Source organism: Protopterus annectens, chromosome 12.part0 (genome assembly GCF_019279795.1).
Source record: "Protopterus annectens isolate FY-2018-M chromosome 12.part0, PAN1.0, whole genome shotgun sequence".
Lineage (NCBI taxonomy): Eukaryota > Metazoa > Chordata > Ceratodontiformes > Protopteridae > Protopterus > Protopterus annectens.
In genome coordinates, this window is record NC_056746.1 from 530,076,899 (window position 1) to 530,095,669 (window position 18,771).

General features: G+C 43.8%; 1 protein-coding gene across 7 annotated transcripts in view; it reads left to right on the forward strand.

Moving 5' to 3' along the window:
- Nucleotides 1-18,771, forward strand: part of LOC122816697 (eukaryotic translation initiation factor 2-alpha kinase 1-like) — a 1,078,686-nt gene that overhangs the window by 984,561 nt on the left and 75,354 nt on the right. For all 7 annotated transcript variants that reach the window (XM_044089674.1, XM_044089672.1, XM_044089671.1 and 4 more), the window contains one exon: nt 15,378-15,611. In XM_044089674.1, coding sequence (XP_043945609.1) covers nt 15,378-15,611 — 234 coding nt within the window. The remainder of the gene's footprint in view (nt 1-15,377; nt 15,612-18,771) is intronic.

Here is an 18,771-nt window from a genome sequence, read left to right on the forward strand (position 1 = left end):
AATGGAAGAGATTCTCTGCTTGGAACAAAGCACAAGGAACGGACACAGCAAAACCAAACATTCCTCAGATTTTGCAATATTTGACTGAGATGCTTGACAAGGGCCTATCTTTTTCTTCAGTAAAAATCCATGCCTCTGCCATCTCGGCTCATTACAACACGGAGCCTCCCATCTTTTCTTATCCTCTGCTAAAACAGTATCTTAGAGGAGCCAAAAATGTAAGGTCTCCAAGAAGACCACCAACTCCTGCACGGGATCTCAGTTTCGTGCTGGAAAAGTTCACCCTGCCTCCTTTTGAACTAGCAGCTACTGCGGATATAAAGTTTTTATCTTGGAAAACAGCTTTCCTTTTGGCAATCACTTCAGCAAGAAGGGTTTCAGAACTGCAGGCCCTCATGGCTGTGGAGCCTTTTATTACATTTTACCTGGACAGGGTGTCCCTCAGGACCAATCCTTCCTTTATGCCTAAGGTGGTATCCAGTGTGGCTCTTAACCAAACTATTCACCTGCCAGTGTTTTTGTTGTGTCTTTCGGCTTTTCCCGGTTAGGGGTCGCCACAGCGGAACTCCGGTCCACTAATGATTGGCAGTTTATTTTTACGTGCCGAGTTGCCAGCCCTGATGCACAACCTTCAAAGAAGGTACGCCCATTCACGCATGTCTCCACGCAGAAGACGCTCTAGCTGAGAGTTGAACCGGTCAGTGTCTTACTATTCAGCTGCCAATATTTTACCCAAATCCGCAGAACAAGGGGGAGCAGGTTCTGCATTCATTGGATGTACACAGACAAATAAGATTCTACTTAAACAGGACCAAATCTCTAAGAAAGTCTGAACAACTACTGGTGGCATTTGCTGCATGATCAGAAGGGAAGGCTGTATCAAAGCAGACTATTTCTAAGTGGATAAGCCACTGCATTCGTTTCTGCTACTTGCATCATGGTAAACCGGTGCCCAAGGGAATCAGGTCACATTCCACCAGGGCTGCCTCTACCTCAGCAGCCTTTCTCAGAGGAGTTCCAACCAAAGACATTCTATAAGCTGCTGCTTGGAGCTCTGTTCATACTTTTACAAAGCATTATCATTTGCATCTCTTCTCTAAGTCCAGGGCAGGCTTTGCCACTGCAGTTCTGCAGGGCCATATAGCTGCTCCTAATGCTATCTAGTTCCATCCTCCCATCTATAGCTTTGGGATTCTACCTAAATGTAATGGCTGCAGCAGTGAAACACGAACATAGTACAGTTGTGTACACTTACCATAAATGTAGATGTTTGAGTGTATTCACTGTTGCAATCTGGGTTACCCACCCACCATCCCCCTTTTTTCTAGAACTTCTCTTTCCTTCAGTGTATTCTAAAGCCTTTGTGGTGTATTTGCTTTTAGATGAAGGTAAAGTTTATGTTGCTAAAAGTGCATTTACATATGTATTGCTGTTTATTTATATATATCTTTTTTTTTTTTTGCTCACCTGACATCTGGGGCAAGAAAAACTGAATAAAATGGTGTCGGCTGCATGTTTTATACCCCTGACGACCTGATGTCATGGAAGAGGAGATAGCAACTGACGCAGGACCCCAGACTTTGATATTCAGGCCGACTGAGGGCAACCTGCCAGCAGATTACCCTAAATGTAATGAATGCAACAGTGAATACACTCGAACATCTACATTTATGGTAAGTGTACACAACTGTACTTTCTAGACCTCCTGTCTCATCAGACGGACATAATTCACCCGGATATCTCAAACCTTTCTCCACTTTAATAGCCAGACAACATATGCTATCTTCCACAGTCCGTTATCTACTTCTGTCTTCTCACAAAGCTTCCTAAGCAAATTTATAGAAGTAAAAAGAAATGGTTTGATATGTTCTGTCTCGCCTCCATTCCTTGCTGGTTTGGTTCGGAACCGATAATCGGTTCCGACTCTGCCTTTACAAAAGCTCAAGAACTTCCACCGGCTCTTGGCTACACCCTATACCATTATGCTCAGGGAAGATTACCCAGATCTTGTTTACTGCTAAACAAGATCAGGTGCTTCCATGCAGGTTCTGGCTAAGTGGAAACTTTTCTTATTTATTACTTAATAAAAATTGTCAAAATTGTTCCTTTTCGTTGTGGTTTAACTGTTAGAAATTAGTATTTAGCTGTTTAGGGTGTTCGCTTTACTGTTGCTTGTGTTTTTCTGGTGGCCGTCATTGTACCTCTAGGCCTGTTTGATTCTTTCCCTATCCCAGTTCCTAGGCTTGTTTAAGTTAGAGAGCTTGGACTAAATCCTTTCTGCTTTTGTTGGGTAGCTCATTTAAGTTAGAGGGCTCCCTTCGGCCCATTTTACTTAGAAGCCCTTTCCCCTTCCTTCTTTCCCTGTCGTATCATTGCTGGAGCCTTCCTGTGTCCTGACAGAGTGCTCTTCAAACTATCTGGAGATATACAGAGCTGAGTATATTTTTCTGGCACTTGAGTTGTGTACTGGTAATTGTTTCTCTAATTTTGTATCATTGCTGGCTGATTTCAGAGTTGTGCACTGTTATTTTTGCTTCACTGTATAGTTTTTCAGATCTCTGCTGAAGGTGTTTTTCCCCCCTCTCCCTATTTCTCAGTGTCTTAAGTTGGTATAACTGGTTTTACATCCTGTGTGTTATCTGACCATCTCAAGGATTACTTGTATAAAATTAGACCCTCTTAGTAAAAAAGTCTACATATCATTGCTGGAGACTTCCTGTGTCCTGACAGAGTGCTCTTCAAACTATCTGTAGATATAGAGTTGAGTATATCAGAGTTGTGTACTGGTAATTGTTGTTTGACTAATTTTATATCATTGATGGCTGACGTCAGAGTTGTGCACTGTTATTTTTGCTTCACTGTATAGTTTTTCAGATCTCAGCTGAAGGTGTTGGTTTTCCCATACCCACCCTCCCTATTCCTGTGTTGTTGTTTAAATTTGGAGGCTTTTGCAGTTGCCCATCCCCACTGTAGATTTGATCTAGGACACCCCCCCCCCCCCCAAGTCCTATCTCTTTACCTCATTACTTGTTTTGTAGTCATTTTTAATTTAATTGCATTTTTTAAACTGTTTGGTCTAACATTGCTACATACTCGTGTGGTAGCTTGCACTGCATTTGAATTGTTTTGACTGCTGTTTTAGCTACTTTTCTGTATGTGTGCATATATATATATATATATATATATATATATATATATATATATATATATATATATATAAACTTTCTTGTAACTAGTGTAGTCCTTTTTAAGATTTGCTGTATCCAGGACTGTATGTAAGCTTCTGAGCCCCCCAAGCTTTATGTGTTGGAGGGAAGCCTTCTAGCTTATCAGTGGGAGTGGTAAGCACTAGGTAACCTATCTACCAAATAAGGAGTGGTTCTGGCGCAGAAATTGTAGTTATTGGCCATTTGGGCAGTTTTTCCATCTCTCAACTTTCTGATTTAAAAGCCCACATGTGCACTTGTTTTCTCCTTTCCTGTAACTAGTTTAGTCCAGATACAGATTCTTAGTTTTAGCACTTGAATTTGCTTATTCTTGATCAGCACTTGTTCCAAACTTGTAAGCACTAAATAACCTACTAATTACTACAGCACTCAACCTTCCTCATTACCTAGAGGAAAACAGTTTTGGTACTTACTTTCCTCACTTGCTTAGAGAAGAACAGCTCTTGTACTCACTTTCCTCACTTATCTAGAGGGAAATCGTTTTTTATTCAGGCATGTCCAAGGGTCAGCTCCCAGTGTTCTCTCCTGTCTATCTGATGAATCTGGGCATCTTGGGGCAATGTAGAAATTGCCTCATGTACACAGACAGCACTCTCCTCCTACCACCCAACGCTACAACCTGTGAGAGATACACTTATCTAGCCAAACTAGAGGTAAAGCTCTCTCCAATCAAGACTGAACTTTGACAGTCAAGAGGAGAAGGTAAACACTTGCACCACACCACACTCATCACATAGTCTCACTAAATCTACACCAAAATCCACACATAGAAACACAAAAACATTCGCGGAGGCTCTCAGTAATAATCTGCTCAAGCAACAGAGATCTCCAAAGCAGAAATGCAAGCAACCTCCACCCACCAGCACAACCCAAATGACACATAGCCCGCAGACTCAGTGTGCCACTCAACCACAGCCAATAAGGCAAAACAACGTACCTAACACACTAGTCATAGGTGACTCTATAGTCAGGCACACTGATGTCCCACTCACCAGGCTAATCAAGGAGAAGGTGACTGTCTGCTGCCTGTCAGGTGCCAGGGTCCACCACATAACCCACACACTCAGGTCACTCCACAACAAGTACAAATATGACTCTGTCATTGTCCATGTTGGTGTGAACGACCTGAGACGTACCTCTCTGGACTACATGAAAAGAGACATGGAAGAGCTCTCCGATCTTGTAGCCCAGGCAGGTATGACCCTAGCCCTGAGTAGCATTCTGCCACCACCCAGAATGATGCCGCAGTACAAGGACAAAATGATTGACTTCAACAATTGGCTAAGCTTCTGGTGCCATTCTAAAGGGATCCAGTATCTGTCTGCCTGGGATGACATGGTCGACAGACCACGATGCTTTGCCAGAGATGGCCTGCACCTGTCACCCCTGGGATTCCGGATACTGGCTAAGGTTCTTGCCACCCCTATAGTGCCTTTTTAGGCAAGGTTCAAATGACAAATTCACCATCATAACAGGAACAGGCAAGCAAAAACTGAGGGTGATGCTACTCAATGCTAAAAGTCTAAATCTCAAAATGCACTCACTCAAGGCACTCCTTAAAATGGAGAACATCGATATCTGTGCAGTGACTGAGACCTGGTTCAAGGCTCCAGAGAGCACCCCTGCACTACCTGGCTATAACTCGTACCACACTTTTCGGCCATGTAACCTGGACCAGAACACCAAAGGCAGAGGTGTGTCCATATTCATTAAGGATATCCACACCTCCAGGCTAGTTGCTCAGCATAATGCAGTCGAGGTTATCCAAGTGCAACTAAATCTGGGCAAAACTGCAATACAAATTGTAGCTTGCTACAGATCACCCACCATGCCCCAGGATTCCCACTCCTCTTTTCTTGATGTACTGGAAAATATTAGGGTTCAACCAAACACCCTAATAATGGGCGATTTCAACTACCCCACCATTAATTGGGAAAACTACTCGTGTACCAACTCCTTCGCTCAACGCTTTCTGGAATTCATAAACTCCAATGACCTGGATCAACTTATCCACACCCCCAATAGGGGCAACAATATCCTAGATCTAGTCATTACCAACATGGGTGACCGGTGTTCCACACCTGAAGTCAACGCCTCATTGGTCCGATCCGACCATAAGCTAATTTCCCTAGATATCCACATCCTGCCCCCAACCCCATTAAGGAAACCATGGTAAAAAGTTTCTCCAAAGCCAACTTCATGCTTCTTAAGACAGAAGTGGCGAACTTCATGACACCCATGCAGATAGACAATGCAGTTACGACTACTGAAGCCTACACAATTGCACTGTATAAGCACTTACATGAGTGCATGGATCGTGCTATCCCAGTCAGAACCAAGACGCTATCCTCCAAAAAGGAATTCAATCTGTTGGTCCCCTGCCATCAACAGAAGGAAGAAACTGTTGCAAAAGAGAGTAAAATCCCACGAGTGGAGGAGCTCCCTGGTCAGCCTTAGTAAGAAGCTGCGATCCCTGATAAAATCCTCCAAAGCTAGTTACAAAAACAAAATCGCCACTGATTCTAAAGACAACCACAAAGCATTCTATAGCTCTGTCAAGAATCGCAATGGCAACGCTCAGATCTGCTCTTTGTTTACAGCACAATGGCACTAAATATACAGACCCAACTGATATTGGCAACATCCTGGCAGATAGGTTCAGTGCTAACTTTACCCCCCTCTCACCCCCTAAAGAGCCCATCTCTATACCGGAAGAATGCAAAGTTCCTGTAATTATGGCTGCACAGGTAAAAACCACACTCTCCACAGCCAAGAACACAGCATCCATGGGACCAGACAACATCCCAGGCTGCGTTCTACACAAACTACAGAACGAACTGGCACCCCACCTAAGTATCATGTTTAATCATAGCCTCACCTCAGGCTTTGTACCTGCTGAATGGCGCACAGCAACGGTTATCCCACTTCTCAAGGGGGTAGCCAACACAGACCCCGAGACCTACCGCCCCATTAGCCTGACGAGCCTGGTCTGCAAGGCCATGGAAGATGTCATCATGGAACTTATAAACAAAGACATTAGTAATCTCCAAACTCTGGACCCCACCCAGTTCGGGTTTGTAAAAGGCAAATCATATCTCCTAAACCTGATAGACTTCTTTGAAGCAGTCACCAAAGCCGTAGACAAGGGTAAGGTGGTTCACACAGCCTATCTAGATCTTGCCAAGGCTTTCGACGCCATCCCCCACTCTGGAATTATAGATAAACTCAGTAAACTAGGTATAAATCCCTATGTCACAAGATGAGTTGCCAACTGGCTCACTGACAGAACCCGCACTGTGAAAGTAGCAGACTCCAAATCCGACTTCAGACCAGTGACAAGTGGAGTACCACATGGTTCAGTCCTGGGTCCTCTCCTGTTTGGTATCTACTTCTCTGAAGTACAGGCTAACACAGGAGGTATTTGGCTAAGGAAGTTCGCAGATGACTGCAAACTATGAGCCATAATCGAAACGCCTAACGATGTGGACATCCTACAAAAGGGCCTCACTGAGACAGATGCCTGGTGTCAAAGCCATGGCCTCAAGCTCAGTGCCAAAAAGTGCATTGTCATCCCCTTTGGTAAAAACTCTGTACCCATGAACTACAACATAGGCGGTAGTATACTTAAGACCGAAAGTGTGATGACACCTTGGGACACAGGTGGACAGTAGTCTCTCCTTTGATAATCACATCGTCACAGTAGTCAGGAAATCCTTCTACATGGCACACCTCATCACAGAAGAGTTCTCATCCAAAAAAAAGAGGTCATTGTTCCCCTCTACTCATCACTCATTAGACCCATTATAGAGTACAATGCCCCTTTTGGTATGTACCTCACAAGACATCTACAACAACTGGAAAGGCCGCAGAAATACCTCACAAAGAGGATTACCAAACTCAAACAGATGCCCTACACAGACCGTCTCAAAAAACTCGAGCTTTACTCCGTCACATATCGCCTACTCAGAGGTGATCTCTGCGTAACATACAAAGCTATGTCAAACATAGAGCTGTTGGACATGCTCCACTTAAAGAAATCCCAATCCCTCCGAGCTACACGCTCTAGGGGCCTAAACCTTGTCACCACAATAAACAGAACATGCCGGAGGGATAGATTCCTGTCCCAGAGACTTCCCATACTCTGGAATAAACTACCTATCTATGTCAAACAAAGCTCCTCATTAACACTCTTCAAGAAAAATCTTGATGATTGAATGGGAAATAGGAAATTCACCCCAGGGATCCACCTTTGTGGCTCTGCTTGACAGTGGCACAGGAAAATAATTTTCTTGGGTGACAAAAGCCAGGGTACCCTTTTGGCTGGGCTTGTATAGGCCCCAGGGCCGATGGCCTAGTACCTACCTATGAACCTGTGTTAATTAGAAGTAGTTTGCCCTGTAGTGTAGTAAGCTATAGTGTTATTATTGTCTCCCCAGTTCTGAGATCTCCTTTGCTACTGCCAGTGAGGTCTCCCGACTTTTTCTCTCTATCCTCCAGAAGCTTCTCAGATGACTATGTGGAGCGTGAGGTGAGGAGACTTTTACGGACACTGGCATTGGCCAAGATACTGTCTACTCCAACCCAGAGGTACTCCGAGCCAACTAAGACCACTTCCCCTTCATCGATTCCTCCTACAACCCATTCCGGGATTTCTGAGCCGGAGTGCTTGGACCCAATCGCAGGGGAATCGTCTGTGCCGAGACCTGCTCCAGGATCTTTGGGCCTGACCGCTCTGACTTCCTCGGTTCCATTGGAATTTGAGGAGTCTAGGAGCTGACGTTCTCCTGTCGGGTCCAGTGAGGCGAGTCGGATCGGTCAGCTGTCCACTCTGAATCTACCTCTCGAGACTTCGGCGCAGATGAGCTCGGCTTCTACATCAGCCTCTGAGCCCACGGCCGTGGTTTGGGGGGGTCTTCTGATTCCTCAGAGCCACGGGCTCCATTGGATCAGAGCCAGGGGGCTTTCGAGCTGATGAGGAGAGTGCTGTCACATCAGACTGCTCCGCTGTCATGGCCAAGTACTTTTCCCCTCTAAAGCGCCAGTGTCTGTCTCAGTGCCATCGCATCCACCCAAGCGTGTAGACCCAAAGCCTCAGGATGCCCCATTGGGTGAAGCTATCTCTTCCAAAACCTCTCCTGCGTATCCCTCTGAGGAGGTCCCTCAGAAGAGATTATGCAAGAGGAAGCATTTAGACTCTCTGGAGGAGTCCATCACTTCAGACATGGACCTTGATGAGTCAGAAGGGTCCCCACCATCACCTTCTGAGGATGTCTCCTTAGCAGACATTCTAGAGAGCCTTAAACAGAGAGGTGGCTGGAAGCCCACCAACCCTTCTGAGGATGAGTCTGTGTACCTGAAGGCTTTTGGGTCTCACCCTTCCACTTCTGTGGTGTCTCCGCCTTTCGACCAGCTCATCAATGTAGTCAGTCGGAAGGCATGGGGCACTCTGGATTCAGTGGAACTTGTTCCTAGGAGGCCAAATAAGTTCATCACCGTGCCTTTGGAGAAAGAGTTCCTTAGTAAAGGTGTCCCAGTAGATGCTGTGGTGATGGCGGTACTCACCAAGAAGGAGTTGTCAGAGACATCCTCATCTGTCCATCCACTGAACAAGGAGTCTCGTACAATGGACAGATACGGAAACCATATGTTTTCTTCAGCGTCTTTTGCTCTTAGGTCGCTGAACCTACCTGACCCATTTCACTAGGCTTCAGAGGGATCTCCTGAAGGAGCTAGGAGATACCCACCCAGGTTCTGTAGCTGTGGGGGTTTTGGATAAGGTTTCTTCCCAGCTCTCTACCTTAAACTCTGTGGTGAACTCCTCCATAAGCCTCATTTCTTGTGCAGCTGATGGAATGAGTCTGGCAGCGGGCACAGAAATTTCCTTAAGGAAATATTCATGGATGGGCTTATGTGATTTTGCAGAGCCCTTTAAGTCTTCCTTTATTAATGCCCATTTTGACAGCTCATCCTTGTTCGGGCCAAAAGTTAGAGAGACTCTAACCAGGTGCGAGCAGGAAGAAAAGACTCTGCTGTTGGGAGTCCATTTCTCCCTACCTACCAGACCTTATCCCCAGGGTCAGAAGGGGGAAAATGTGGTTTCATATGTCCCAGAGAGCCTTTCTGGATGCACATGGTGATTCTTGCCCCAGGGGCAGAGGAGGAAGTAACAATGGAAGACTCCAACCACGTGGCAGAGGGGGTCCACACAACCAAGGTGACAGAGACTCCTTCCTTGGGTAAGCCCTTTCAGCACTCCTAAGACGAGGCCCATCTGTCCATCTCTGGAGGCTGTCGGGTGTCACTTATTGTTGTACCCAAACTCCTGGCTAGAAATAAGACAAATGGGTACAAAGGATCATATCCAGAGGCTATTACATACCTCCCAAAGGGAAAATCAGTCCTGGATGTTCCACCCAGTCAAAGGAATCACGCAACCTTAGAAGTTCAAAAGTTGCTAGTAAAAAGAGTAATCCAAACTGTCCCTGCAGACCAAATTGGATCCGGAACTTACTCAGGGTTCTTTTTCGTTCCAAAAAAGACAAGGTACTGCAGGCCCATTCTGGATCTCAGCAGACTAAACAAGTCCATAAAGAAGTCAAAGTTCCGAATGGTAACACTACATTTGATACTCCCCTTTCTGGGGAAAGATGATTGGATGTGCTCAATAGATCTTCAGGATGCGTGCTACCACATAAAAATGGACAGGCAATCCATTTGCGCTTTCATCTGGGAGTCAGTCACTTCCAGTTTCGAGCTCTGCCCTTTGGTCTCACTACAGCCCCCAGAGTGTTCACCATATCTATGGCAGTGATTCCGGCTCACTTGAACATCTAGGATTCTGGGTGTTTCTGTACTTAGACAACTGGTTACTAAAGGCTACCACCAAGCATCTACTAACAAGAGTGAGCAACACCACTGTTCATTTTTGCTCTCACCTAGGCATCACGATAATTTTGGAAAAATCTGCCTTGTTGCCATCACAGCATATTATCTTTATAGGGGCAGACTTTGATACAAGACGGATGTTGGCCAAGTTTCCTCCCGAGAGGATTCAAATATTACGTCATCTAGTCAAAAACCGCTTGACCAAGAAAAAAGTGCAACCGAGGATTGTTTTGAAAGTTTTGGGTACCATGGCAGCAGCAATAACCTCAATACCATTAGCTCATCTGCACATGAGAATTTTTCAGTGACTACTGTCCACCCATTGGTCCCTGCAGGAGCTGCCCATGTCTCACAAAATTACCATCACAGAATCCTGCAAGAAAGATCTGCGCTGATGGCTTCACTCCACTCAGGTGACCTTAGGCCAACCATTCTTCTTTCCACAACCAGTAGCCAGAGTAACCATGGATGCTTCCCAGATAGGGTGGGGGGTGCATTATCTGGGAAAGACTGTCCAGGGTGTTTTGCAGGATCACGAGAACCACTTGCATATTAGTGTCCTAGAGGTGAGAGGGGTGCTGTTGGTGTTGCAGGCATTCCAGGACTGCCTTCCACTAGGAACGATTGCAATACCGACAGACAACATGTCAGTGGTGTGGTACATAAACAAACGAGGAACCATATCTTATTCCCTCTGTCGAGAGGCCCAAAGGATATGGCAGTGGGCAGTCTCTTCCCAACATTTTCTTATAGCAACACACATCCCTGGGAAGTCCAACATGATAGCGGACAAACTCAGCAAAGCTATTTTGATTCCTCACGAGTTGTCCCTAAAGCCAGAGATAGCGGAAATGATCTTCCAAATGTGTGGCCAGCCTTGCTGTGATCTCTCTGCCACGTCTATGAATAACAAGTGCAGCAGCTATTTTGCCCTGATCCCCCCCCCCCCGGGGGGGAGTCACCAAGGGACTCGCTCGTACACTATTGGCCCCAGGTCTCCTCTACACCTTTCCCCCCATTTCCCTCGATTTCCAAAGTTCTTCAGAAAGCCAGAATGTTGGGAAGCAGTTTGATACTCCTCGCTCCATACTGGCCTCGTCAGATTTTGTTTTCCTTTCTATGGAAAACAAAAACTCCTCTAGGAGGAGCCGTCGATTCTGGAACCAGTTCCAGACCTGCTGACTTATCCTTCAGGGATGCTCCATCCAGCAATTTAAACCCTCAAGTTGACAGCTTGACTGCTCAGGTTCCACACATAGCCAGGTGTCCTGATATTTCCCCTGAAGTCAAACATATTTTGATTTCATCTCATAAAGCTTCAACCAGAAAATTATATTCTAATAAATGGAAAAGATTTTCCCATTGGGCTTTTAACAATCACATTGATCCTTTTTCTGCTCCTGTAATAGGTGTATTAAACTTTCTGGCTAAGCTTTTTAATGAAGGTGCAGCTGAGGCTACTATTTCAAGTTCAGTTAACTGCTGTATCAAACTATCATATCGGAGAAATGGGACAAAAAGTCATGTCCCACAGGCTTTGTAAAGCTGTTTTGAAAGGTACATTCTTACTGAGGCCCCTGGTAGAAGAGCCACCAGCACCATAGGACCTAAACTATGTTTTATCCACTTTGATCTTTCTTCCCTTTGAACCGGCATCATCCTGTGACCTAAAGCTTTTAATGTGGAAGACAACCTTTTTGGTAGCCGTCACATCTGCTAGACGGGTGTCAGAACTTCAAGCATTGTCAATGCATCTCTCATACATGACTTTTCACAAAGATAGAGTTTCCCTGCGAACCAACTCTTCATTCCTTCCAAACGTATGTTCAGAAGCCAGTTTAAATCAATCCATTGACTTGCCAGTCTTTTTCCCACGCTATGGCAACAGGGCAGAGTACAAATTACACCAGTTTAGACGTACGTAGACAGTTACATTTCTATCTGCATAGAACAAAGGTTTTCAGGAAATCGGACCAGCTGTTTGTATTTTTTTTTTCAGATAAAAAGAAAGGGGCCCCCATATCAAACTTCACACTTTCCAAATGGCTTACAGACTGTATAACTTTCACATACAAATCTCAGAACAGAGAGCTTCCAGGAAAGGTGAAATGTCACTCTACAAGAGCTTTAGCAACCTCATTTGCCTTTCAGGCGAGGCTACCTATGGATTCCATTTGTGCAGCAACAACATGGCTAAAGCCTCATACCTTTATCACTCATTACAAAGTCTATTTGGCCTCCAGGAGCAGGACCTCTTTTGCTTCCACTGTTCTGAAGAGTTTTTTTTTTTTCCCTTGAGCTGCCTAAGAAAGATGGTGCTTCATTCTTGGTCCCACCCTCCTTCCCCTAGCCTTCGCTTCTGGAGGATCAAGCATTTTTTTGCTAATTGGAACATGACGTTCTTTGAATCTCTTCTTTAGTCCTTTTCAGACCTGATTATAACTCTTTGTGGACATTGGCTATGCTATCTGCAAACAAGGTCTGGGTAATCTTCCCTGAGCATGATGGTATAGGGTGTAGCCATGAGCCGGTGGATGTCCTCCAGCTTTTGTATAGGCCAAGTCGGAACCGATTATCGGTTGCAAACCCAACCAGCAAGAATGAAGGCGAGATGGACAACAAACATGTAATGTTATGGTGAGTACATAACTTCTTCTTTTTTTTTTTTTTAGGCACATCAGAAACATATTTAACCCCCTTCTCAGCTCCTGTACATAGTGTACTTGAGTTCTTGGCAACAGTTTTCATTGAAGGAGGTCACTCCTCACCTGTTAGAGTTCAACTAGCTGCCAGCTCTAATTTTCACATAGGAATGAGAATTCCACCCTGACTTCCCCAAAACTTTGTAAGGCCTTCTTGAAAGATGCCCTTCTTTTGAGACCTCCTTGTAAAGATCCAACTCATCCATGGAACTTAAATTTAGTATGGCAGGCCTTAATTCATTCCCCTTATGAATCAGTGGCAAAATGTGATATGAAGCTTTTGACCTGGTAGACTATATTTCTGGTAGCCATCACCTCTGCTAGAAGGATGTCAGAACTGCAAGCTGCATCTTCTAAACCACCCTACTTGATTTTTCATAGGGATAGGGTGGCATTATCAACAAATTCTTATTTTCTTCCTAAGGTGGTGTCAAAATCAAGCATCAACCAATTCATTAATCTGCCAGTTTTCTTTCCAGTTTTTTTACAAACAAATCTGAATATGTGTTACATTTATTGGATGGCCATAGTTACATTTCTATTTACATAGAACAAAGGACATCAGAAAAACATATCAATTATTTGTTTCCTTTGCGGATTCTAAATTGGGTAATTCAGTTACAAAGGTAACTTTGGATAGATGGCTTATGGATTGTGTATCATTTGTCTACAACAGGCTGGGTCGGGTCTGTCTTTACCAAAACTTTTAAGAGCCCATTCAGCCAGGTCCATGGCAACATCTTCAGTATTTTATTCAAGGGCTTCTATGGATGGCATATGTGCAGCTGCAACTTTGGCTAATTTTCATACCCTTTATTACTCTTTTTACAAATTAGATCTGGTCTCGATGGGAAGAGCAAGCCTGGCTCAACTGTACTCAGGGATTTCCTTCCTTAGAGTCCATCCGGGATTTTAGGTAGTTGGAGAGACTGTCCCATCTGTTGAGGAATGAATGTAAGTTGACAGCATCAGTTAAAGTAGTTGTGTACTTACCGTAACATTCTATCTGTGTTATCCATTTTCATTCTTTAACTCCCCTCCCACCAACCCCCTAGCTTTTCAGCTAATGAACTCTGGAAGAGCTAGAGCTTATAAGGACACCACTGTAACATATGCTGCTCTCCTGATATTGGTTTATTCTACCAGAATATTAATAATGTACAATAATAATAAAATTTCTTGTATTATATAAACTAGCAAACAAGATCTGAGGTATGTTAGGGGTTAGGGCATTATGGCTAAGTGTGGAGCTTGAGAGTTTGTTAGTGGCCACGAGCTAAAATAATGGCCGAGTTGGATCCAAACCCATCTGTTGAAGAATGAAAATTGACAACACAGATAGAAAGTTATGGTGACTACATAACTTTTTAATCATTGTGCCCTTGTTTGGCACAGCTGTTTGCTTTATTTTTTTTACTTTGAAATTATTAGAATAATCTATGTACTGAGATGCCTGATAACTCTGTAGGCAGTCATTTTGTAATATACTCAACTTTTCTGATTTGCAGTAATAAACAGTGGTGCCTAGTTAGATAATTTATGCCGTGTCACCAGCCAGAATGTATAAACTTCTGAATCATGTGAAGAGGTTGGGAATGACAATGCCCAGAAGAGCATATTATTGCTGTGGTAGCCCTAAGACATGTTTGTTGACTTTTTGATGATTGTAGCTATTGCTGGGACACAGAACCTTTTATTGGGCTCATTCTGGAGCTTTTTCAGCAGTTTGAAGCTGAAATGGAAAGAGAAGTGACAGTAATACTACTATGATCAGGAGAAGTGCCTAATGCGTTTAAACAGTGGTGGTCAGTGTATAGCAAATATATGAAGTTGTCGATAGATAAAGGAGTCCTTTGATATCTCAGGTGTAGGCAGTATCATGGAAGGTGAAATTTTCCATGGAGAAGTAAAGGTGAGATTTTGAATTTCTGTTTCTAGTACCAGTCAATCTATATTGGCACAGAGTTCCTTTCTTTAATGGGCTTCTGTCCTACATCGGACCCTTAACCTGATCCCATGTGTTCTGGGATCATAACAGATTAGTACTTGCCCCACAGTTATGACTGAGTGATGACTGAAAAGTTCAGAATTTTATACTTCCTGCACTTTCTATTCAGTTTGGGTAGTTGTCAGCTTTCACTTTAATACCTTCATCCCATCCTCTTTCCTTGGGATTGAATTATACTTGCCTGTGCATCAAGTTTCCATTTTCTTTCATATTGAGGAAACTATGCTGTGTGGGTGGTACACGCATAAAATAAAACTCATCCCATTCCTCATCCACTTTTCATTAGAGAAGATATGATAACTATCCCATTCCTTTTCTGATGATGGTTTAATACAAAAGCCTGTCTTCACAATGTTTCCTCCTGGTTTCTTGCATACATATACTTTATAGTTTTTACAGAAATTTGTTAAAACATTTTAAATGAGGTTTTACAGCTTCCAACAATAATAATGAATAATTTTGTTAAAATTAATTATGTTGTTTAAATTTAAGTTACCTATATACAGACTGGCTGTGTGAAAAGCAACTAACCTTTGAACTTTCTTTATTTTTAAGTCTGATATGTACAGTGTGGGCATTATTCTTCTGGAGCTTTTTCAGCCTTTTGGAACAGAGATGGAAAGAACAGAGAAATTAAATGAATTGAGAAGAGGCAAAGTGCCTGATGCATTTAAACAAAGGTGGCCAGTGCATAGCAAATATGTGAAGCTATTAACAAACAAGGTGCCTGCTGAAAGACCAAGTGCAGTCAGTATCCTGGAAAGTGAACTTTTCCATGGAGAAGGAAAGGTGTGGTTTTCAGTTTCTTGTAGTACCAGTCTGTTTACATGACTGTTTCATTTATGGTCAACATTTATGATGCATTATAAAAGTTATATTTTAGTGAACGTTGGGCATTTATTTCATGTAGTAGTAAGAAGAATCATGCAGAGTTCATATTTGAAGGTTACACAGGACATTTTGGTATGGTGGTATGTTATGATGTCCTTCGATTCTTATGTTGCAGTATTCATTACTTGAGGGATTCCGTGCCATAAACCATCCCAACATCCGGCCAGTATACAAAAGACTTTTACCACTGCTAGGTACGTGGGACATCACTCATAGACCCAAGGCAGGCGTCAGCCATAAAAGTGACGTCCCCATGCACCATCTTCAAAACTTCTGTGCCACCAGTCCAAATGCTATCTTTGATCAGCGATCTGTTGGTTACTGTACAGGCGTGTTCAGATAAGTGCCCCGTTGGGGGTTTTTCTTTTACATTTACTGCTGCTTTTCTGTCTGAGATTACATGTCATCCAGGTAAGGCAAGTGCCATTGTAGAAGACAATTTCCACATAAAGATTCCCGCGACCAGTGTTTGTTTTGTTTAGGCCCTAACCACGACCATAAGTCTTGCTCTGCATTTGTTTCCAAAACTCTGCATAGCTGCGTTCACTCTCTTAATATTTTCTTAGAGAATCAGACTTAAAAGGTTAGCACACAATGTTATGGAGGATACGTCAGGCCCTTCTGCTCAGCCTGCAAAGAAAGCCAAGAAACTCAGGTCTGAAGCTTCACCTGCACCTCCCATTCCAGACATCCCTCTCGAGGCCATTGAAGGCCCAGATTTCTCAATGGGAATTGGAGCGGAAGCCATCAGGGAGACGGACACTGACACGTCCTCTGAGGTGTTGCAGATATCCATTTCGAATGAACAGAGGGAACCTAGGCTCATAATATCTGAAGACGCTTGAGGTGTTCCTCACATCTTGGTTTGGAAGGAAGTCCTGATGACTGTTATAGAATGCAGGCCTACATCTGGTCCCTCCACCTTCCATAATGCGGCGGTGCTCTTAAAAATCTTCCAGTTGCTCAGGAACCTCTGCCTGACTGGCAGACCTTCACACAGGGATTTTTAAAATGCTTTTATGGTTTAAAGCCTCCCACTTGTGTTTCTGTTCCTAGCCCACTTTCTGATGTTTCCCCTCAGAAAAGGTGTAGGGAGCAAGGTTTATCTGTGGATGAGGATTCCCCAGGGGATTAGTCTTTGGCATACTCTGTCCAGATTTCTTCCCCCCTGGAGTATGCATCACCTGAGGAGGAGTCCAATGGAACTGAGTCTGCTGGTGAAGACATCACCTTTGGGGAAACTGTTACTTGTATGAGGGAGTTTTTTCAAGTGCGACTGCTCACAGGTTACTGTGTGCTGAGGAGATGCTATGATTTACTCCATATGGATTCTCCCTCTGCTGTGCCACCAGTTCTGCCTGTCTTTCTAGAGGCTTTCACTTCTGTTTCTAAGAGCTGAGATTCTCAACCTCCTGCCTCCAAATGGCCAGATAGGTTCTATAAAGTTCTATAAAGCTGCAGATGCAGTGGTTGTTTCTGTAGCTACTGATAAGTCATCCAGACTTTTGCCTTTCACTTCTCTTCTCTCTTCAGACAAGGAGAGTAAAACCATGGAATGGCTGGGGAAAAAAAGTGTACACTTCAACTACTCTTGCTTTTAGGGCAATTAACTATCAAACCCATATGAATAAGTATGCTTTGGCCATCTTTTCTTAGGACTCTCAGCTTTTATCTGATCTACTGGATTCAGATATTAAGTCTCAGTTTTGCTCTGTTTTGGAGTCATCTTACCAAGTGGTACACCACTCCATTAGATGCAGTTATGATGCTACTGAGTAATCTGCCAAGGCTGCTGCCTCTGGTTCTGTATTAAGGAGATGGTCCTAGTTAAGGCTCCAGCATCTTCCTGAGGACTTCAAGGCCAAGCTAATGGATGCACCATTAGATAATGTCATGTTTGGTACTGCAGCTGCTGCCTTGTTCATTTCCCTACAGGAGAAGGGTAAAGAGTTGCAGGATTTAAAACTTCTTTGTATCTTTTGTTTCCAAATGAACTACCTAGCTAAGACTGCTTTTGTCAGGAGACAATCTCAGACTCTCTCTTCCAGAAGAAAAAGGGGTGTCAGGAGACCTGTGCCTTTCAAATCCTCTCAGCCGCCGCCTTAAAAGCAGTCATCTGAAGTTGTTAATCATCTTCTTATTCATCACTTGATGGGTTCGGTTCCAAGTCCTTGGAACCAAGTCGGCCTAATACCAAGCTCGCGTACACCAAAAACTCTCGAGCTAAGCTGCTACCCACAATGCCCTTCTGTTTTACCTCAGATCTCATTTGCTACACAGCTATATAGCAGCGTTTCACCGAGCTCTCCATCTAAGTGTTGTAGTTTCTAAAAATTTATTGTATTTTGTAAACTTTTTCTCCTAAACTCTCTTCTACCTTGTTATCTATAACTAGCTCTACCCACGGGTATCTTTCTCTTACCATCGTTGTAAACACCTTTCTCTACCCTCGTGGTATTCTTAATACCATTGTTGGTATTTCCCCCTCTTCTCTTTCTCTAACTTTTTGGATTATTGAATTGTATACTGGATATGTCTGAAAAGAAAGGGACTTTGGGGTTCATACATTGCACTTCCTGCAGTGGTAAACTCCCCAGCAGCGACTTGCATGATGATTGTGTTTATTGTCTGGGGGTTTCCCACTTGTCTGTGGAGCCTCCTTACCAGGTTTGTATCAGTTTCAGTCAGCGGACACTGAATGAAAGGAAAAATAAACTTATTTTGAAAGGCCTCCTTTCTTCACCCTTTTCAGAGGTCCTTTCTGTGTCGGAGGTCTCAACCCCTCCATCGAAGGACAAGAAATGTCCTCATTCTGACCCCTCCACCAGCCGGTGATGAGGGTAAGTCTCATAAACATAAGGCCCATAAGTCTTCCACGGAGCACTAGATCGCCCCCTCTGCTCTAACCACCTCTGTTCCGAGTTCAGCTCCAGTGGTCTCTGTGGACATTACTATGACTCCCACGTCGGCGCCGTCTTTCGGCACCGACTTTTACAGTTCCAAATGTGGCATCCGCTCCAGCCTTATTGCCTGTAAACCTCAGCATCGACCTCACCCC